At 47.9% G+C, this 19,740-nt stretch overlaps 1 protein-coding gene across 1 annotated transcript in view; it reads right to left on the bottom strand.

Moving 5' to 3' along the window:
- Positions 1–13,427: 13,427 nt before the first annotated feature.
- The window catches only part of Nfasc (neurofascin), a 164,717-nt gene continuing 158,404 nt past the window's right edge, over positions 13,428–19,740 (bottom strand). Inside the window, 1 exon segment of the mRNA XM_040738665.1 lies at positions 13,428–19,253. Within this exon segment, the coding sequence (XP_040594599.1) occupies positions 19,022–19,253 (232 nt within the window). The 3' untranslated portion in view covers positions 13,428–19,021.

Genomic DNA, 19,740 nt, shown 5'->3' with positions numbered 1-19,740 from the left:
AAAAAGCCCACCCCTCCAGGCTCAGGCTGTTTCTCTGCCTGAATCAGGTTGTAAAGTTCTCAGCTACTGCCCCAGCATCGGCCTTTCTGCCTGCCATGAGGATAATGGACTAAGCCTCTCTGCCATGAGGATAATGGACTAAGCACCAATTAAATATTTTCCTTTATACGAGTTGTCTTGGTCACAGTGTGTCTTGACAGCAATAGAACACTAAGACAGCTATTGTCTTTTGTATGTTAATTTTGTACAGCGCCACTTTGCTAAAAGTGTTTATCAGCTCTTAGAGTTTTCTGGTGGCATCCTTAGTGTCTCTGATGATACATAGAATCAACAACCAGAAATAAGAATCTTCGACTTCTTTCCTTGTTTGTGTGCTTTTTAAACCCGTTTCTCAGCTAAAGACTTAAAAGTTATATACAAATAGGAGTGGAGAGAGGAGAGGGGGCATCCTTGTTTGTCCATGACCTTAGCGGGAAATGTCTTGAGCTTTCTTCTATTTAGCATGATATTGGCTATAGGCTTTCCACCGATATTGTGCCTTTATTGTGTTGAAATATGTCCCCTCCATTTCTAGTCTCTTCAGGGTTTTTAGTAATCAAGGGATGTTTCGATTTCCCAGTTTATCAGAATATATATATATATATTAAATTTTTATTTTATTGTATTTTTTATCATTTTTTATTTTAATTTTAAATAGCTTGTTTTACATGTCAATCCCAGTTCCCTCTCCCTCCCCTCCTCCCGCACTCCCCTTCCCCCCCCCCTCTCCCACCCTATTGCCAATTCCTTCCACATAGGGGATATCTAGAGTCTGTCATTTCACTCAGGGTACAGTCCAGGCACTCCCCTAAGAGTCCAGGCTGAGAGAGCATCCCTCTTTGTGCTACAGGCACACGATGACTGTTTGTATTCCAGGGATAGACACTGATCCACAGCTCAGGGCCCCATAGGTTGCCCAGGCCTTCTCACTGACACTCACATTTGGGGGGTCCAGATAAGTCCCATGCTGGCCTCCCCACTGTCACTCTGGGGTCCAAGAGTTCTCTCCTGTTCAGATCAGCTGTCTCTGCTAGTTTTGCCAGCCCATTCTTTGCCAATTTGCTCATCACTCATCTCTCTCTGTCACTGGATTCCTTGGGTTCAGTTCAGTGATTAATTGTGTGTTTGCCTCTGCTTCCATCAGTCACAGGATGAAGGCTCCCGGATGGTTATACACATCAAGTTCATTATCAGGAATGGGCATTCGAGGTGGTCTCTCCACTATTGCTTAGCTTGCCAATTGGTGTTATCCCTTTAGATCACTCGAGGTCACTCTGGTGCCTGATCTGTCTTCTATCCTATGATTCCCTCTTCCCCCTATTCTACCCCCACCCACTCAACTTCCTGTTCCCACATGACAAACTCTCTTCCTCTTCACCCCCTCTCTTCTTCCCAGCTCCCACTCCCCCCCACCCCTCGCCGATATTTTAAGGTATGTCCTTAAGATTATCTGAATTTCACTTGTATCTATTGTGATGTCTCATTTTTGAGCTCAAATTTATTTATCAGGGTCTTCTCTTTCACTTGGCTAGTTTGACTAAGGACTTGTCAATTTTGTTTATCTTTACAAAAAACCCACTCCCCATTTCGTTGATTCTTTTCATTTTCTTTTGTTTTACTGACTTCTGCTCCTGACCTTAATTATTTCTTTATATCTACTGCTTTTGAGTTTGTCTTGTTCTTGTTTTTCCCAAACCCTAATATAAATTACTAAGTTATTTATTTGAGACTTCTCTGATTTTGTAAATATAGTTACTTACAGCTATGAGTTTCCCTCTTGGAATTGCTTTCATTATATTCCATATGTTTTGGTATGCTATTTCTTAATTTTTCATTCAATTCTGAGAGTTTTTTCCTTCTTGATTTCATCAGTGACTTGTTCATCATTTGATAGTTGGTTATCTAATCTTTATGAGTTTGTCTGAATTATCTGTACTTTTTTTTGCTATTGATTTCTAGGTTAATCACATTGATGCCAGATAGAATGCAAATGGTTATTTGAATTTTTCTATATTTGTTCAGACTTGCTTTGTGTTCTAAGGCAGGAATCATTTTTTGAGGAAATTCCATGGCTGCAAAGAATGCATATCCCACAATAGTTGGATAGAATGTTCTATAGATGTCTGTTAAGTCCATTTGATCTATGATGTTGTTCAACTTTAATTTTTTTGTTGTTGTTAGGATGATCTGTCTATTAGGGAGAATGGGGTATTGAAGTCACTCATTAATACTGTGTTGAGATTAATCTGGGATTTTAGACCCATCTGTGTTTGATGAATGGTGATGTCCTTTTGATAAACTAATCAGCATGCAATGACCTTCTTCATCTCTTGTAACTTGCCTTGATTTGAAATCTGTTTTGTCAGCTATTAGAAGAGGGACACCTGCATGTTTTCTACTTTCATTTGTTTGGAATACTCCTTTTTATTTTTTCTCAGAGGCAACAAATAGATGCATCTTATCTTTTAGTTCAGTCTTCTTTCTGTGCCTTTAGTTAGGAAAATGAGAATTGATATTCAGAGTTATTGAAAGGTATGCATTAATCCCTGTCATTTCATTGATTTTGTAGTGTTATGTGTTTTCCTAGCCCTCGTTTAATTACTGCTCAACTATCTCCCCTCCCCAAGCCTATTTGATGTGTTTATAATTCTCTTTAGTTTGAAGAATTCCTTCCGGTATCCTCTGTAGAGCTATTTTTGTGGTCATCAACTTCTTCAGGCTGCTTTTATCATTACATGTTTTCCTTTCTCCTTAGATTATGACATAGTTTTTCTGGTTATCATCTTAGTCTAGGTTTGCAGCTGTGGAACTTGGAACACATAGTTCTTTACCTTTCTGGCTCTTAAAGTTTTTGTTGAGAAATCAGTTTCTGTTGTGTTTCTCTCTTGCTGTTCTCAAGACACCTTCCTCCCTCTGTATATTTAGTGCTTTAATTGTAATATGATGTAGGGAGTTTCTTTTGGGCCCTGCTTATTTGGTGTTCTGCGTGTTTCTTTACTCAGGTGGGCCTCTCTTTCCTTAGATTTAGGAAACTTTCTGTGACTATCATATTGAAAATATTTTCTATGCCTTTAGCATGGAATTCTTTTCTTTCTTTATGCCCATAATCCACAGATTTTCTGTTCTACTGGTATTCCAAAGATATGCCTTTTTCCATCCATAGGTTAAAAAGATATCGTTGCCTTGACTGAATTCCTCTATCTCATCCTCAGGCCCCAATATTCTATCTCCCCTTGATCTATCCTGTTGGTGGCACTTTCCAGTGCATTTTAAGTAAATTATTGCTTTATTTATTTATTTTGGTTTTCCAAGGCAGGGTTTCTCTGTTAGCTTTGGAGCCTGTCCTGGAATTCATTCTGTGGCCTAGACTGGCCTCAAACTCACAGAGATTTGCTGTCCTCTGCCTCTTGAGTGCTTAGATTAAAGGTGTTCATCACCACTGCTCAACTGCATTATTTATTTTGTATTGTGAGGGTGCATCATGGAGCGTGTGGGGAAGTCAGAGGTCCAAGTACAGGAGTCAGCTCTCTCCTTTCACTGTGCAGGTCCTGGAGATCGAACTCAGGTCATCAAGTTTGGTGGCAAATGTCTTTACCCACTGAACTATCTTGTCAGACCCTTCTCTGTGCTTTTTATTGGACTTATTGAAAATTTCATTTTCAGCATCTTTTCAGTTTTTTCTCTCAGTGTTTCTCTCCTGCTATTGATTTCTACTTTCATATCCTGCATTGACTTCCTTATTTCTTTCAGCTGTTTGTACTCTTTTGGGAGTTTATTCATGTCCTATTTCATTTCTTTGAACATATTCATCATCATTCTTTTGAATTTTTTGGACTTTCATCTAAGTCACTCTCACGGGGGGGGGGCATTAGATTTTGTAGGAGCCATGTTCTCTTGGTTTTTTCATATTACTTGTGTTTTTGTGTTGGGACTTGCCCATCGGGAGTTAGATCATTGGTTGATTTTCTTTTTAAAAATTGGGTCACTTTTCTTCTTTCAGCAGAGGTGTTTGCTGTGTTCATGAGGGAGTGGGTTATAGAAGAACCAAAAGGTTGTTTTCCTCTGATGTTCTTCATCCCATCTCTCCCAGTGAGCAGAGTACGTCTGCATCAAAAGCTACTATCCAGGAGTAGCTCCATCATGAAAATAGAGTAGCAATCAACTGTAAAAAACAATGCCCTTTGAAGTGCTGACCATTTTAGGGAGTAAAGGGACATAGGCACTACTGTATGTGGCAATGCGTTAGCTGTTATGGGTGTGAGTAGAAAGAAAAAGAACAGTAAGATTACTGATTTTTATTGGGATGACAGAGAGAAAGTAAAAGAGGGAATGTAAGCAGAAGAGGAAATTGAGAGGAGGATGGTGATAAGGGAATGTTGGTTAAAGAAAGACCAAAGAGAGTGGTAGAGATGCTACCAGTGACACAGAGCAGTACTGTCTCCCTGGAGACTGAGGTTCAGAGACCTGGAAAACAAGGTCACAGCATACTCTGTGGGAGAGGAGACGAGTAAAGAGAAAGGTTAACAAGAAAAAGGAAAAGAAAGAAATAAGGGGCAAGAACAGAGTAAGGTTGATCTGGCCTACTAAAGTCACACTGAGAGTTAACAAAGATGGAACATTTCAGAGGCGAGAGCTTGATGGAGATACAGGACATGAACAGAAGTGTAGTGGCATCATGCCCAAAGGGTGTGGCCACTACTACAAGTTCACTGGCAAGGCAAGATGCCACTACACGGAAGGAGACAGCTTGATGGAGAACTGGACATGGAAACTGCCTGACCTGCCGGCTGACTTTCATCTGTTCCATCTTCACTGTTTCTGCGGGGACACCACAATTTTATTTCAGGGATCCTTTACAGAGGCTCCCTTTTAGAGCTGCAGTGCACTGCGGGGGAAGCTGAGCCCAGCTTGGACCCCTTCTATTACCAGTTTGGGAGTTAAGAATAAGTTCTAAACAAGGAACTCATTTCACAGTGAACATGGGAAGTGTGTTGTTCCTGAGGAGTTCAGTGGGTCTAGAAACAGGACCTGGGTCAAAAAGAATTGGGGGGAAGTAATACTGGTCCCATCACCAGGCCTCCTCAGCACTTCAGTCTCTATCCTTGGCTTGGTGGTAGTCCCCAAAAGATCTGACGTAGATCTCTGAGGTCTTTCAAACCAGGGTTATTGTCCTTGTGTGAGGAACGTATTGTAATTTTTTTAAATGGTGAAAAAAATCAAAGAATACTTCACGACAATGAAAATAGCATTCATGTGACATCTTGTGCTCATAAGTGAGGTGGATTGGCTCATGGCCACCTGTTCACATGTTGTTTTGCACCACACTAGCCGATAAGTAGTTACAAAGGAGGTTGTATGACAGCAAAGCAGAAATATTTATCACCTGATAAGTAGTTATAATGGAAGGTGTATGACTGCAAAGCAGAAATATTTATTACCTGGCCCATTACAGAAAATGCTTGCTAACCCTTGGGTCAAGACATTTCTCTGTCATTTGGAGCCTAGATTCAAAACTATGGGGGTATCAGTCACTGACACTTAGGAATTAGATCTCTTTTGCTTCAGCAGTTGTCAAGCAGAGAACATTTGGCAATGTCTAGAGACATTCGGGGTTGTCATGAGAGGGTATGGGTGGGGGGAGTGTGTTGGCATTTAGTGAGTGAGAGTCAGGATGCTGCTAAGCACCCTCCACTGCAAGGATAGTCCTTTATGTCCAATTTTCTGACCCCAAATGTCCCCAGTGCTGGTCCGAGATATTCTGTGCCACAGCAGGGGACAGGGCCAGCCAGATCCCTATAGGTTATCTACTATCCTGGAACTTAACAGTTGGAAGATGATGAGCAAGGAGGGCTAATGGAAAGGGCGGTTTGTGAGACTTTCCTGGTGCCCTGTGGCTCCCCTTCCTGCTAGGGTCCAGGGCGAACCTCAAATGGGGAATGAGTTTATTTCCTCGGTCCCCTAAAGCCCCAGCACAGGTGCCCACGAGCTTGGTCAGGAGAGCTTGGTGAGGGACTCCAGTCACAGACATGGGTGTGTTGAGAGCTGCGGAGGCAGCTACTAAGACAAGGTGAGCAGGGGGCCTGGATTCAGGTTCACACGGAGGGAGTGTGAGGCTGGGGGAGCTGTGGGGAGGCTGGCACAGATCCCACCAGCCTTCTGGGAAGTGTGAGGAACAGATGCTGTGGCTGTCAGATGAGAGGCTCCTGGCACTTTGGAAAATTGCAGAATTAACAAAAGGATGGTCGCTTTGAGGGAACACAAGCATGGAGGGGCGGGAGGGAGGGGCAGAGGAAGCACAGCTGGGATGGCCTCCAGGGACCCCCTTCCCTTGGAGGGCTTCTCCTGCCTAGCCTCTGGGCTGCTCATGGATGGAGTCGGGGGAGGGAGGGCAGAGGTGTCTGAGTCATCGGGCTTGGGGCCAGAACCAGAGGTCAGGTTAGAGCCAGAGCCAGGGCCAAGACTGCCAATAGCTTGGAGTCTCGAAAGTGACAGGGCTGTCTGGAGGTCATCTCATCTATCTTTCTGCTTTTGGACTCAGCCCCGGCAGATGGCATCTTGCCGACAGAGGACCCAGGCAGAGGGGCCCTCAGCAGGAATGAGAACTCACCAGCTGTTATTTGCAAAGCCCCCAGAAGAGGCAGCCAGATCTCTTGGAAGCTTTGTGGATAAAAGGGCTTGTGTCTGAGGGTCTGCAGGGAACCTGCATTTTTTGGTGGGGGTGAGGGGAGCGGGCAGCCAGAACAACTTCATCCAGGATGTTGGACTGGCCTGCAAGAACAGCAGCGTTGCACTGCTGCAGGATCCAGAGAGGGGTGGTTGGCTGGGTGCCGCTGCGAGGCAGGAGGGATGGGCTCTGTGAGCTTAAATCTATTAAAGGTACAGGAAAAGAGAATGATGATAAGCACTTTCTTGTGTGGATAGTTCTAATGCAATTTAGAATTAACTTAGCTGCTAAGAAAGCACTTCCTGATGCTTAGGTGTGAGACAGATATGTGCCGTGAGAGCTGTCGAGTTTTCCCCCAGGTGTCAGGGACCGGTCTGATCCGGTGGCAGAGGACTGACTAGAGGTCCTCCAGCTTAGTGGTCTGTCATCACTTTGTCCTTGTCATTTGCCCTAGAGATTTCTTGCCCTAAGAACTACAGCAGTTGAAGTATAGAATAGGAGATGGGGGCAAGAACGCCAAGGGTGCCCGAGACGCTTAATGGTGCTGGGAATTGGGAGAGACCTTAGCCAAGCAGACTGCCTGTCCATCCGGGCAGTGAACCAGCTATTGCTTATGTCCACGACTGAGAGGGTGAGCCAGGCCAGAGGGCAAGGAGCAGCAGACAGATGTAAGAGATCATGCCCCTCATTTGCTGAGTGCCATTCCTCTCTGTCAAGCCTCTTCAGGGGTAAATGACAGATGTGTCACGGTGGAGGGGGGGGGGGGAAGGCTCTTTCTAATTGGCCAGCATCCTGGCCTCTTCCCCCTTTCCTGCCAGATTCTCCCAAGCCGCCTGCATTGTTAGCTGGAGGCCCTGGGGGACAGGCTTCGAAGCAAGGAAGCCCAGTGTATGTGTTGCTTTTGTGGAGAGAGTCTCTGAACCAAAAACCTATTTGGCTAATGAAGTCATAATTACTCCCGGCTCACTAATAGGATGAAAGCTGGGGGTTCAGTTAAAAGCCACTGATGGACCCCCCGAGAGCCATCTGATGGCTCTAGAAGGGGCTGGAGAGTTGGAAGTGGAAAGGGGTGGGTATGGGGAGAGAAGAATGCCCATGCTGTGTTACTCTGAGGCACTGTTCTGGTTTAGTCCAGTCAGCTTTGACTACCTGGCTGTACCAGGCATGGCCCCACAGAAAACTAAGGAAAGAGCCTGAGGCTATGGCTCAGAAGGACTTTGGTTTTGTCATTCACTGATGTTGTGCTGGGACCTGGTAGTTTGGCACTGGTTAGCCTCCAGCTCTTCTGGCTATTTAAAATGGGCATTTACTATATAGCTCAGGCTGACCTTGAACTCTTATGTAGGCATGACTGATTGAATTGACAATGGTCTTTGCCAGTCTTCTTCCCCAAGATTAGATGGGAGGAACCTTCAACCCCGTGCCCATGGTTGGTAAGTAGCTCCCAGCTTGAGAATTAGGTTCTAAGACTCAGTGTAAAATGGGCCAGGGGAGTAAGTAACTATTCTAAGTCCATCAAAGCCAGTGTTGTAAAACCCTTTAGAAAGAATGCTGGCTGAGTCCTGCCCTGTGGTCAGTTACCTAGAATAAACCCAGGCCTTCTATTTGTCCCAGGTAACTGACTGCAGGACAAGTCATCTAGTCATACACCCTTTAGTCATGTGGGCTCTATCTGTAGGGAACCCTGAAGTCGGCTCAAGACACTGCAAGACCAAGTTCTCAGCACAAAGGAGATTTATTTGCTCCAGAGGGACAAAGGGTATGGATAACGGACAAAGACAGGAGATAGAGGAAGAGGTAGAAGGGGGAGGGGACAAGAGAGAAGGGAGAAAAGGAGCAAGGGAGAGGGGTAAGGGATGTTTGCCCCAGAGGGACAAAGAACTGCCTCTGGATAGAGAGGATACAGACATGGCCCACAGGCAAATGGCTGTTTATAAAGATAAAAGTGGGAACCCTGTGTTAAGGTGGGGAGTTTAATTTAAATTGGGCATGTTAACCAGGGGAGCCAAAGGGGCTTCTGATTGCTGGACTTCAGTACTTTGATAGCTGAGCCTTGGTAGTCAGTCTCGGGAGGAGAAATCGGCTCAATAAGGGAGTAGGTCTTGGGGGCTAGCTTTAAGAATGCAATCTAACTGTTTTTAGCAAGGCATGGGGGACGGGGGAGGAAGGCAAGGCCTGCCAGAGCCACACACGCTAGTGCGATAGTGTCCCTTCAGTAACTACACAGCCAGACCAGCACCGGAAAGAGTGGGAAGGAGATGTGAAAATGATTGTGTTTTTAGATAAATGAGTGTGGGTTCCAAGGACTGGATGAGAGAGAGACAAGGTGCTTGGGGAACTTCAGGAAAGTTAATTAATGGGGCAGCGGGACAAGTCTTCACCTCCCGGCAATCATCACTGTTCCCACCCCACTGGAATTGCTAAATTTTAGAAAGGCAGCTACTGCCCAAACCCTTCCTCATACTCGTTCCCCAAACCACAATGACTAAACCACCCAGGCGGTAAGTATGGTTATGGCTGACAGCTTTAAACACCAACAGCACCTGGTAGCTTTGGGGACCACTGGTCTCAAAGATCAGTCAACATGACTGTATGGATCATCCCGTGTACCTAGTGAGGAATAGGTTGGGAAGCACAGAGGCATAGGAGGCACGGGGCACTGGCCGTGCTCTCCAGGGATTTCCAGCCTGGCTAGGCATGGAAGAGATGAATTACTGTAGCACCCTGGAGTCTGTGCTGAAAGTCAAGGAAGTCAAGGGAAGCAGGAAGCAAGAGAGTTCTCCTTGTGGACGATTAGATTTGAGCATGCCAAAAGGGGTGGGGGGCTTCTAAAGGCAGAGCTCATGCTAGGAAGGACTTGTATTTTAGCAGGAGAGAGGGAAAAGTATAATTGCACATTGTTCTTGGAGTCCCATCTTAACTGTCCTGACTCTCACAACAGCTGTAGTTACAAAGGCTGCCCCAGTTTCAGGAATAAGAAAAGTCAGCCAAAGACAGGGTAAGTAACTTACCAGTGGCCACACAGTCAGAGCCCGATCTATCTGCAGGATCTCAGCTCTTACTGGGGTTCATGAGAGCTTAGAGAAGGACAGGACTCTATTGCTTCCCTGCTCTTGTTGGTTACTGCCCAGGACTTCTCTGGGGCACCTTTGCCACTGCAGGGTGAAGAAGGGTAGACTATTGCTGCGGCATATTGAGAGGTTTGCAGGGGCTGCCCTGGAACAATGCCCTTGAACTGTACGTTTCAGGAGGATTCATCAGATGCCCATTCATACCCCCAGTGTAGTAGTGCAAGCAGGGTATGTAAGTAGCCTGGCCTGGCACCTACTTCTGGCATTGTCCTTTACCTTGGGTATGCACCATCCTGCTGTTTGGAATCAGTTTTCTTATGTGTAATAGGATATAGCTGCTGCCTCAAAGGGCTGTGGGAAGGTTAAAAGAGATCATTTAGGGTTAAGGATATAGTTTAGTGTTAGAGTGCTTGCTTCATGGGAAAGGCCCCGATTTTGATCTCCAGCCCTGCGAGAAAGCAAAAGAATAGGGACATTTACATAAAGTGCACATCACAGTGGTAGCTGTCAGCATTATTGGTTCTCTTTTTCTTAATGTGACTGTACTGTCACCCAAAGGCCATCTGGTACCCTCTTGCCTTTTCACCATTAGTATTATAAATGGCTTAGTTCTTCGCAAGTTTCATGGCTGCAGAAAGTCAAAGGCTCTCCCACATTTTCTGGTCACTCTTGAGGACTCCAACCCAGACTCCCTCTTCTCAATCTTCCTTTTTTTCTGGATGTCTAATTCACCAATTGTGCTAAAACTTCTACCTACTCAAAGCAAATTCATGAATAGAGTAGGATGGCTGTCTGTGCGGAGGGCATGAGAGGTGGTGGTTTCTCACTTTTCCATCTCCCTCAAGCAGCAGCTGGTATCACCTGCACTGGGAAGGTTTTTATAGCATATACCAGAACTTCTGATACACTAGACTTGGGAATTTTTAGTGTCTCTCAGTTCCCAAGAGATTCTGGTATGCCTTGGGCTGGGAACCACTCGTAGACAGCATTGCTTTGATCTTTCCTCTGCCTGTCTCAACTATTTCAATGCTCCCTCTTAGACTGCCTAGAAGTCTCTAATCTCTCTTCTATTAAACAGGATGACCATCAACACACACACACACACACACACGAGAGAGAGAGAGAGAGAGAGAGAGAGAGAGAGAGAGAGAGAGAGAGAGAGAGAGAGAGAGAGAGAGAGAGCTGCTATTTGTTAGCTCTCAGTCATCCTGGGAACTTTTAAATCCATACTGGGAATCTTAGAGTGAAGTCAGCCCATTCTCTGCTGCCGCTGGCTCTCTGCAGTTAGGATGCCTGCTTGAGTTCATCGTGGTGAATTCCTAATAAGCCCAATCCAGGAATCATGCTCCATGTGTACTGAGTCTGGGCCAATCGTGCCCTGCTTCTCTATGTTGGGGTCTAGACAAATCAGTAGCAAATTATGGGGTAGGGATGGAGAAAAGGGTTGGGGCTGGGCTATTGGGCCGCAGCTGTGGCTCCAAATTGCTGTGAGGCCCACTGCCTAGTGCTTATTCCAGCAGGAACTGACATCAAACAAATGGGCCCTGATGCGTTAAGTTGTGTGTATGGGGGAGGGGGTTTTGCAGTGGCTGTGCCTGCATTTCTGCATGTAATATACTGCTGAGCCGTGGGGACAGAATGAATTCCCTGATTGCACTATTGGGGGCAGCTGGGAAATGGCTGGTACAGACTTTGCTCTTAATAAACATCCGAAGATGGCTTGTCTCCTCCCTACTGGGTCTGTTAAACCAACTCCAAGCTGGAGATTAGCATTTCTAATGGGCTGGGAGGCACTGGCTTCCAGAGACAGGGATGAAGGATGGCATATTCAGGGGTCCCCAGGGTTCTGAAGGGAGGCAGGTGCTTTGTCTGGCCTCCGTGGGATGGAGGTTGGTTTTCTTCAAATAGGATGAGCCCTTCATCTCTTCATTTCTGTCTCCTTGGATGACTTTACACATTGGCCAGTGGACCCCCACACCTTGAGGTCCATCCTGAAATGGCAATGCTTGTTCAATATTCATCAACCCAATACTGGCAGAGAAGAAAACAGATGTTTGAATTTACCCAGCTACTTCTTTCAAAGGAATGGCAGTCTCACGCAGTCAACCAACTCCCTCGTTTAGTCCAGTGCCAGGCACTGGTGTCTGGAAGCAGAGGTGGGAAACAAAAAAGTCTCCTGCACTCAGGGTAGTCACAGTTTAGTCAAAGAAATAGACAATCTCACACATCAAACCCCATGATGCATAAAGTAAATGCTAAGGAGGCAACAGCGAGGGGATCTGGACCCCTGAACACAGAGCTGTCAGGGAAGACCCGTTGGGATGCTGTCACTTGAGCTGATGGCTGAAGATATGTGAAGCTGGATAAAATAGAGCATAAGGTAGTCTCAACTGTCCTGGAAGCTGAGACAGGAGGATTGCCTGAGCAATAGTGAGACCCTGTGTGTGTGTGTGTGTGTGTGTGTGTGTGTGTGTGTGTATGAATGAGAGAGAGAGAGAGAGAGAGAGAGAGAGAGAGAGAGAGAGAGAGAGAGAGAGAGAGAGAGAGAGAGAGAGAGAGAGAGATTGGGAGTCTAGAACAATGACTCCAGCTGCCTTCAAGGAGGACTAGTCTAGAAGGTGTAACAAGAAAAGCATTCAGAGGAACCTAGAAAGAGGCAGGGGTCTGGAATTAAGTGTACAAGGTCAGAAGTGGAGGTGGGGAGGGGAGGGAAGTTACAAGCAGAGTTTTGGGTCATAGTTTGTGCTGTGAGCCCTTCTCCCAGGACCCTATCAGCTTGAAGCAAGGGTGAGACAGAAGCAAACGGATGTAAGGAATCAGTTTCAGAGAGTGACAAGAAGGTTCAGAGGTACTGTGTGACAAGCCAGTGAGTTACCTAACAGTTCAAGAGGAGGCCCACCTAGAAAAAAGAGTCCCACTTAATCTAGTGAAACAGTGGCCCCCTCAAGGCAGTGGTCCACTGTGAGGCCTCTCAGGGGCTGAGGGTTCCTTGCTGATTCTTTGCTCAGTGGAGTTGGGTCTACATTTTGTAGGGGTCCTTTTGCCTTTGTTTCCCACTTCTACCTATGAACTATCATCTCTCTTTCTTCATTCTGCCAGCTGCTCACACCAGGCTAAGGACAAAAGGGGACATGCTAGTGTCTCCCCACACGCAGAGTACAGGAGGAGCAGGGATTGGGGACAGGGTGCCATTGCCAATTCCTCTCCTCACCCCAGCTTCCATGCCTTCTAGGCGGTGTGTGCACACGGCTGTACCTAACCAGAAGGTGTCTCCTTGACCACACACATTCCACTCAGTCACTCTATGTTTAAAACACACAGCTGCACAACTGAGTTCTCTAAATAAAGTCTAGCTTCTAGATGGGGGTTCGAATGGCAGAATTCCACAACAGACAATGCTGCCCGGTGCCTATGGAAAACCCTTTGGGCCCTCTTTGTTGCTGCTGTTGTTCGAAGGCTCTTGCTATATAGACCAGGTTGACCTTGAACTTAATATCTAGCTCAAATCCTTGAGCTTCCTGCTTCAGCCTCTTGAGTTCTGGGATTATTTGCACGTGTCACCATGCCTAACCCTTAGATTCACTTCTGGCATTAATCTTCTGGCATCGTCTTTGGCAATGGTCAAACAAAAGAAACAAATCACAGGGCCAACACCCATTTTGAACAACTTTTATTATACGTTTAGTGTTCTCTATACAAAAGAAATCAGGTTTTTTTTTTCAGTGATTCCAAAAAAAATCTGAATAATTTGGCCTTTTCATTGCTCATGCAGTCAGTTTATAAGTCCATGTATTAGACAGTCCTCCATGGCCCAGAAGTCCCTGCTGAAGGTCGTGCATGACACCCTCAGATACACATCTGTCGCTGACAAAGTTGGTTAATGACAAATAACTCACAAGAAGGGAGGAACATGATGTGAGAGGGATTGACATGAGCCTGCCATGGAGAGTTAAATGTGTAACCAATGGGGAAACGATTAGACCAACTCGTGTGCGTAGGAACGTGGGGCCGGATGGAGACACAGGGAAAACCATGTTGGAAGGGAGAGATGTGTATGCGGTTGCGGGCAGGGGAAGAGGGCCTCCAGGATCCAGCATGGTTGAGGTGGTGGTGGGGGAACCAGGACAGATAGCGGCATGTGACAGGTGACTGGTAATTAGCTCAGAAGAAGTTGGCAAAGAGCTGGGAAGCCGGGCAGAGGGGAAACACTGACTGAGGACATCACATCTGAGACTCAGAGGAGCAAGCAGATCAGGGTCATCTGATCTGCAACAATTTTGAAAAAAAAATACAAACAGGAGTGCACAAAATTCTGGATATCTACTCCCAGACTTTTGTGTTTATTGCTTCATGGAAGTCTTTACATCTGCTGAACTCCAGCTTGGCAGATCCCAGGGTGGTAAACTTGCCTGGGCCCCGCTACCCCTCAGCACCTGCAGACTCTGTGGTCAAGGGCAGAATGGACGGACGCCCTCTCCCTGCCTTCACTTCTGAGGAATACAGCATGCTGGAGCCCTGGTGTGTGATGAAGCAAGAGACACCATTCTGAGGCCACAGTAACAAACACCTATGAGCTCATCATTCCACCCCTGGTCTTGGGCTGTCTGTAACTCCCTGGCCCAGTTAGCCATGGGCTATCACAGACTGTCCGGTCTCGGCCTCAGGAGAAGCCTTTTTGTTGTTCACCTGGAGGGTCTGGGGGCATGAATGTGATGGTAGAGAGACGTGGAGGGGTGAGGAGCAACACCTGCTGAGGCAGCTGTGGTGGGGTGAAGGAGTGCTGGACACGGAGTCAGAAGGCCCAAGTTCAAGTCCTAATAGTACCCTGACTGACCAGCTTTCCTCCCTGCACCGTCATTTCCCTGTCTGTACAATGAGTCATTTCAATTAGATCAGCTCCGAGGTTCCTTCACATGGGGAAACCCTTGGACCTGCTTCATCTCCATCTCCTTTCTCATGGCAGCAGCTGCTGTTATCAGCACATTAGTATTAAAAGGCATTTGGCCACGGAGTTGACCGGAAGCTCTGCCCAGCCCACCTGTGTCCCCCAGGGCACTGAAGCTCCTGACACTCCGCAGTCTCTGTGGCTGGCTCGAGACTTCTTGTTTTGACTTGGGGACAGCCTACATAGAATTCCTAAGCTATCTGGTGAAATCACATGAGGACTTCTGCTTCGGTAAAAAGGGAGCCCCGTGGCCTATCTGGGTGGACCTAATCCTGGTCACTGGCTTGCACTGGACGGAGGCTTGTTGGACTTGGTTGGAGGACACCCCACCACAATATGAAAGAAGTGAGGGATGGGCTCTGGGGTGGCATCCGAGAGACCGGCCACCCTCCCACTGAGAAGTGAGTCTTGGCCTCAGTCCTAGACCATGGAGGGACCAGGATGTTTCACCTCTGTAGAGGGACAATGAAACAGCCTCATAAATAGCAAAAAAAAAAAAAAAACCAAACAAACAAAAAAAACCTTGCTTTCCTCCTCATGCTGGGGAGGCTCTTGGACAGCCTGGCTTAACCAGAGGCTCCCAAGGAAAGGGAGGCAGGAAACGTGGAGGTCTGTTTGTCTCTCCTTCAGATATCTTCTCTACACTCTGTCCACAGGAATCACAAAATAAGGCCCACTCCGGAGAACCTCTTCCCTCTCAAAGTCCCCCCTCCCCCTCCATCCCTTCCCAAAGTGCCCCCCTCCCCCAGGTCTTAGTAACTCATCTCCTGTGAACCAGATATGGACTCACATCCTGCAAGATGATGTCACGATCCAGACTGTTCCCTACTGGAAGCGCTGCTCTGCAATAGGACACGGATCTGCTGTGTGCGTGTGTGTATGCACAGGTGTGTGGTGGGTGGGGAGGTTGTCCAGAAACTCTACAAATACCCATGGATGTTTCTATTCCCTTCTCAATGCTGACTGTGTTCAGGGAAATCGGGAACATGCCCTCTTATTCCCTTTGTGAGGTGAGCCGAGTCACTGGCTGACTCTAGGCCCAGTGATCATTCCTAGCCAGACCTCTGGGGGCAGAGGAAATAGTCAAGGGCAGGAGCCAGTCTGGGTTTCCCTCTAGTGTCCACAAGCAGAGACCATGAGTCCTGTTTACCATACCCTAGGCAGGGTGGGGGGCAGCTGATCCAGACCTGCACATCTAATTTCCCTCTGCACAGGAATATTCAAAGAGGGGCTAAATGGGGGAGGCAGACACCCTACAGAAGCACAGCACTGGCTGATGAACCCTGCCCATCTAGACTGCCATGTTCTGCCCAATCTGCTGGGCCCAATGGACCAAGTTCCCCCTTGGAAGCCTCTAAGCAAACAAGGGCACCATGCTTCCAACTGAATGGTCACCGTGTCCCTGTAACTCATCTGCTCATTTCCAGTAATATCAGCCCTGTGCAGGCAGGGGCCACATCTGACCTCACTCGTTAACATGGTATTAGGGCTCAAGCCTTGGCCCAGACTCAAGAAGCATTTGATAAACACCCAGAATCGCTGCAAGGTGACCCACACCCTTTTCCTGTCCCCACCAGAAAGATGAAATACTAGCATTGCTTTGGGACGGCTGCTTGAGATCCAGGTGCAGGGAGGGGCAATACTGCTCTCCTGCTGAGTTGGGCTACACTCTGGCAGGCTGTGTGGAAAGTGGCCTCTCCCCTCCCTAGAAGAAGCTGCCTCCTCCACCTTGCAACATCACACCGCTGTGCCTGGTCTGGGGGCACCTGCCAGACCAGGTGCTGGTTCTCCAGCCCAGATGTGTCCCTGCGGGGAGAGCTGTGATCAGTGGCGATTGGGGCAGTTATCAGTTCCCACGAAACAACAGCTGGAGAGAAGGGTTCCTAACCTTCCCTATATACAGAGGAGGATGGTGCTGAGTGACACAACTTAGAATGAGGCACAAAGACAGCCTAAGGGTTCACGTCTCCCCCCAGACCCTGAAGACCAAAGCAGCCTTCTCCAGGCTGTCTGTGGCAGGGAGATAGCTATGGTGACATCTAAGAATCCCTTCCTCTAAAAGCCTGTTGTTGGTGCAGTAAGTTCACTAGCTGATGGTGACCTATGAATGAGGTCTGAGAAACTGGCCACTCTGCTCAGATCCAAAGAGTTTTCTGGAAAGGGTGATCATTCACTTCAGCTAACAGGCACATTTCCTCAACCTTCCCTCCTGGAAAGGTGACCTATGCTGCAGTCATGCTCAGCTGCATTCAAGAAGTGCTAGACTAGAGCCAGGGAAGGGGACCCTGAGCACACCCCCATCCCTGGCCTTCTGCTGTTTACCCTGTCCCCTTTTACCAGAGAGCCATCCCTTGGGCCTCCAGGCAGCAGTGCCGGCCATGGGTTGGGCCAGCGCTCTCGGGTTCAAACATTATTGGTTCATCTCTGGGATATGGTTTCTTACCTGCACAGAGTGTGTGCCTATGGGCTTGACCTTCAACCGGATGCTTATCGAGTGATGCAAGCATTGTTAATACCTCTGCGGCTTAAACATATGGCAAATGATGCTTTTGGAAAGTCTCTGAAGGGCACAGCCCTGGTCCTGCCTAGGCCCCTGACTAGTAGCTCAAGCTGGAGACCATGCCAATGGCAGGCGATCCATTCGCAGCGGTTGACCTTGCCCTCCCACAACTGCCTCAGACTGCAGACACAGCTACAGGGTGCCCCTCTGGCTCAAGATCTCTCATCTCTGTGTCGCTGAGGCAAGGTACCTTTGGTTTCAGAAGTGGATTAGGTGAGGGATGAAGGCAGCACCTTCAGGCTGAGAACCGCAAGCCTGCAAGTGTCTCCGTTAGGGCAGTGGCGGGAGTGGGTGGAGTGGGGGTGAGTAAGGGCCATGTGTGGAGTGGCTGCTTCTGGTCCCAAGGGGACACTTGCATAGGCTGCCCTGGTCCCGGGACATACATCACTGGAGGCATCGAGGCTTGCAGAGTAGGGGTAGGGATCTGCGAACTGCGGGGTTAGATGAGAGCTGCATAAGGCATACGAAGAGCTTTGGGTCCTTCCAGGCAGGGGCATCACAGCACTGCCAGTACGGTGCACCTCATGGTCCCCTGATATGTACGTGTACCCTAATGAAAGGACAGATAGGCTCAGTCTGGGGGCAGCAGGTCCCCATTCATATACCATGTCAAACACAAGTCAATGTCAGACACAATTGAGCAAGGAGAGGATGGGAGGGGGAGCAGTATCATTTCCCCCAGATACACCAGTCATGCTCTTGTATCACAGGGACCCAACACTCAGAGCGTAGCAGCGTAGACCCTGACTGGTGGGCAGCTGTGGCCCTCTCTCCTCCACTCTGGTTTCACTGCCAGAGACAAAAGAAGTCCAATCCCAGCTCTCTCTCTTTCTCTTTCCTCCAGAGGGTTGCTCCGTTACCCAGAAACAATTCTCACTTGTTTCTGCATGGGGCTCAGTCTCCAGAGTCCTTCTCGTCAGTACCCATTCTTCATTCTCATCTTCTGTGCAGCTCACTCTCAGACTCTCTGGCAGCAGGGGCAGAGTTAGAACGAGGAGCAAGAGGTAAACCCCACTCCCAACCAAACCAGAACGTGGCAAGGAGTCCTGCCCACCCTTTCCCTGCCAAAAAAATAAAAACACTGTCATTTTCCAGAAAGGAGCCAAGCCCAGCTCAGCATGGACAAGGCCGAGGCAGATGGGTGGGGGGTGGGGGTGGGGGAGGCATATGGCAAAAGGCATCCTTCGGAAACACACTGGCCCAGTGGCAGCTTGAATACTACAGCTTTTCTGCACGTCGTGTTATGGATCAATCCTTTTTGCCCATCTTTTTGTTTCCTGGGGGAGAGCCCACTTATTCTTTTTCCAGGGGCATTTTTTTTCAAAAGTGAAAGAAAATGGAGACAATGGGTTGGCAGGAGAAGATGTACAAAGCAAAAAAAAAAAAAAAAAAAAAAAGACGGAGAAGATTGTAAGCAATGGAAATGGATGAGTGTGTGCCGAGATCAAGGGTGGCCATTGTGGTGGACCGCTCAGGGTGGCCATGACATGGGGCAGGAAACTAGGGCTCCCTCCAATGAGCATAGCTTTAGCTTTCCCGTCTAGTGACACCCAAGGGAGTTGGGGCATCACTGGGAGGGGGTTGTGGATAGCTGGGTTGCCTCCGGTCCTCACAGCTTGGCAGACCCCCATGTTGTGCCCTTGTCCCTGAAGGTGGCTGTGGCTTTGTGGTAGGTCTGCAGTTGCCTTATCTCCCCTTCTCCCCTCCTACTTGCAAAGCAGTGCTGTGCCTGGGGCGCTCCATCAGGCCAGAGAATAGATGGCATTGACAGGTGATGTGGCCTCTGAGCTCTCATTGCCCTCTGTTTCCTCCTTGTCCTTTTTGACTGTGTACTGGCCGATAAAGGAGCCATCTTCGTTGAACTGGCCCTCGCCACCTTCACCGTAATCCACTAGGCTGTCGTCACTCTCCTGCTGCTTGATGGTGCCATCCAGGGATGTCTGGCTGCCCTGCAGGGGCTTGTTGTCCTCATCACTGCCAGAGAGAGACAAGAGTCAGTCCAAACTGGCCAGCACAGCCTGAACCAGGCCTCTGTGTGTGTGTGTGTGTGTGTGTGTGTGTGTGTGTAGGGTAGCTGGCTTCCGATCAAGCACACAGTGCAGGAGGGTGAGACTTAGAGATCATCCAGTGTTCAGACTTTCTTGCCCAGCAGACTCCACAAAAGGGAAACTGAGGCACAAGGAGGACCAGCATCTTCCCCAAGGCAGATGGCATAGTGGAGGAGGTCAGGGACAAGAGCAATGCTAATGCTTTGGACCTAGCAAGTATAAAAGGGGGACAGTGGGAGGGAGGGGCATTCAGAGATGCATGTGAGGCCTGATAATTTGAGAAGACACTAGCAAGGCTATTAGCCCCTTCTAGGCCCTGTCCTTAAGGCCCTCCTGGTTGACAAGAGTTCCAGGCCTTGGAGATAAACTAGCATTGCCTAGGACAGATGCTCAGCCTATATATCAGCTATATT

Source organism: Mesocricetus auratus, unplaced genomic scaffold (assembly GCF_017639785.1).
Source record: "Mesocricetus auratus isolate SY011 unplaced genomic scaffold, BCM_Maur_2.0 Super-Scaffold_100676, whole genome shotgun sequence".
Taxonomy (NCBI): domain Eukaryota; kingdom Metazoa; phylum Chordata; class Mammalia; order Rodentia; family Cricetidae; genus Mesocricetus; species Mesocricetus auratus.
The sequence above is the reverse complement of the archived record's forward strand: the minus strand, read 5'-3'. Positions and strand labels throughout refer to the sequence as shown.